Here is a 1,850-nt window from a genome sequence, read left to right as displayed (position 1 = left end):
GTGATCCTTCAGAAATCATTCTAATATGCTGATTTGCTGCTCAAGAAACATTCTTATCATCAATGTTGAAAACGGTTGTGCTGCTTCATATTTTTGTGGAAACCATGATACATTTGTTTTCAGAATTATTGGTGAATTCAAAGTTCAAAAGGACAGTATTTATTTGCAATACAAATCTTTTGGAACAATGTCTTTACTGTCACTTTTGAAATGAATGCGTCCTTGCTGACTATTAATTTCTTAAAAAAAAAAAAACCTTTTGAATGGTAGAATAAATCTAGTGGTTCAATATGTTTCGGTGTATATCTGTACCTCTGGTTGAGGAGAGCTTTCCATATCATACTGATCCAGAACAGCTCCTGGATCAACACTCCAGCTCTCATCTGTGTCAAATAAACAAAAAACATCAGTAAAACCATTCATCCTGAACTACTCAAGATTATCAGTAAACTATTTAGGGGAAGCGTCCATAATAGATCTGTATTACCGTATGGAAAAGGCGTGTTTTGGTTCTGAAGAGAGCTTTTGCGAGGAGTGTGCCGGTCCAAACATTTCCTCTTCTTTGAATCCTACAAACATAAAATAGTTAAAACCAACTCAAGTGTGTCTAATTCACAATTTTATGAAAAACTGTTTTAAAATGGGTAAATCAGGTGATAACCTGCATCGCTTCTGTCTGACTGTGTCTAACCGTTGATTCCTGATTCTTGCTCTCATTAGCTGGAGTGGAAGCAAACATCATCCCCTTGATTTCCGTCTCATCAGGATCATCCAGGCTGGAATCAGAAATCTCTCTTTTCCTGCCATCCATATCTTTTCTCTTCCCTTTAACTGGCACACTTGTGTTTGAAGGTGTGCATGGAAAGTCATCTGTGGATGGCTGCTGCTGCTGCTTTCGAGAACCCAACGGTTGGCAATGCAAAATGGATGGCGGCTCGTCATTCTGGACTGCAGTGACTCTGGAACAGATATAAAAAGAAACAATAACTACTATTATAAAGTATTTGCTCCAGATAATCTTTTGGTCATTAATAAGAATTCAAAAGCAAGTTTGTTTGGATTTAAGAGTGTCTCTTTACATGTTTGTGCAGTCATGTGACTCAGGCTGCTGGCTTCATTCAGGGTGTGGTGAAGTGTGAAGATCATCATTATCATCAAACTGGAGGGACAACATATTTGACATGTGAACACACACTTCTACTGCCAGTGTGGATATATAGAGGTGTTCTGTATATAACAAAACATTTTCAAGGTCATATTTAAAAATGCACACCTGAAATGAAATCTAAAATGGTATTTTGAGATATATGACTGAGATGTATATGTCAAACTATTGATGAAGATAAGGCAGAACCTTTTCCGGACAGATGTCCATACGACAGGTCTCAGGGACCACAGTCCTGAAATGTTTCTTTGTTTGAGGCTCTAAAATAAAAAAACACATTCATGTTTTTCTTACAAAGAACATCATCTAAAACATATTGCTTCAAAAGAGAATTACAATTTTAATAAGATTTTAAAAACTTTAACAAATGCATATTTAAATTTGTTTTAAAGGGGTTCAATTATGCTCTTTTACAATGTCTTGAATTTGTTTTGGGGGTGTACTAGAACATGCTCTCATGCTTGGTGGTTCGAAAAACGCATTATTTTTTACATAATTTACATTATTACAATACCTTTCTCCCCAGTCTGGCACAAACGGCTCGATTAGTTCCGGGTTTGATGAACTCCTGCCTTCCGAAAAACGAAATGTGATGTGATTGGTTAGCAGTCCCAGTGCGTTGTGATTAGCGAACAGCTTAGATGGTGTTTCAGTACTGCCCCGCCCCTTGCCAAAGCAGCAAGTT

General features: G+C 37.2%; 1 protein-coding gene across 1 annotated transcript in view; it reads right to left on the bottom strand.

Annotated features, from left to right (window-relative positions):
- Nucleotides 1-1,850, bottom strand: part of LOC107718052 (DNA endonuclease RBBP8-like) — an 8,863-nt gene that overhangs the window by 4,960 nt on the left and 2,053 nt on the right. The window contains 5 exon segments of the mRNA XM_016524989.1: nucleotides 313-383; nucleotides 488-569; nucleotides 662-959; nucleotides 1,119-1,159; nucleotides 1,355-1,425. Of these exon segments, the coding sequence (XP_016380475.1) occupies nucleotides 313-383; nucleotides 488-569; nucleotides 662-959; nucleotides 1,119-1,159; nucleotides 1,355-1,425 (563 nt within the window).

This window comes from Sinocyclocheilus rhinocerous, unplaced genomic scaffold (assembly GCF_001515625.1).
Source record: "Sinocyclocheilus rhinocerous isolate Xijiao unplaced genomic scaffold, SAMN03320098_v1.1 scaffold1694, whole genome shotgun sequence".
Lineage (NCBI taxonomy): Eukaryota > Metazoa > Chordata > Actinopteri > Cypriniformes > Cyprinidae > Sinocyclocheilus > Sinocyclocheilus rhinocerous.
This window is presented reverse-complemented; position numbering and strand designations above follow the sequence as displayed.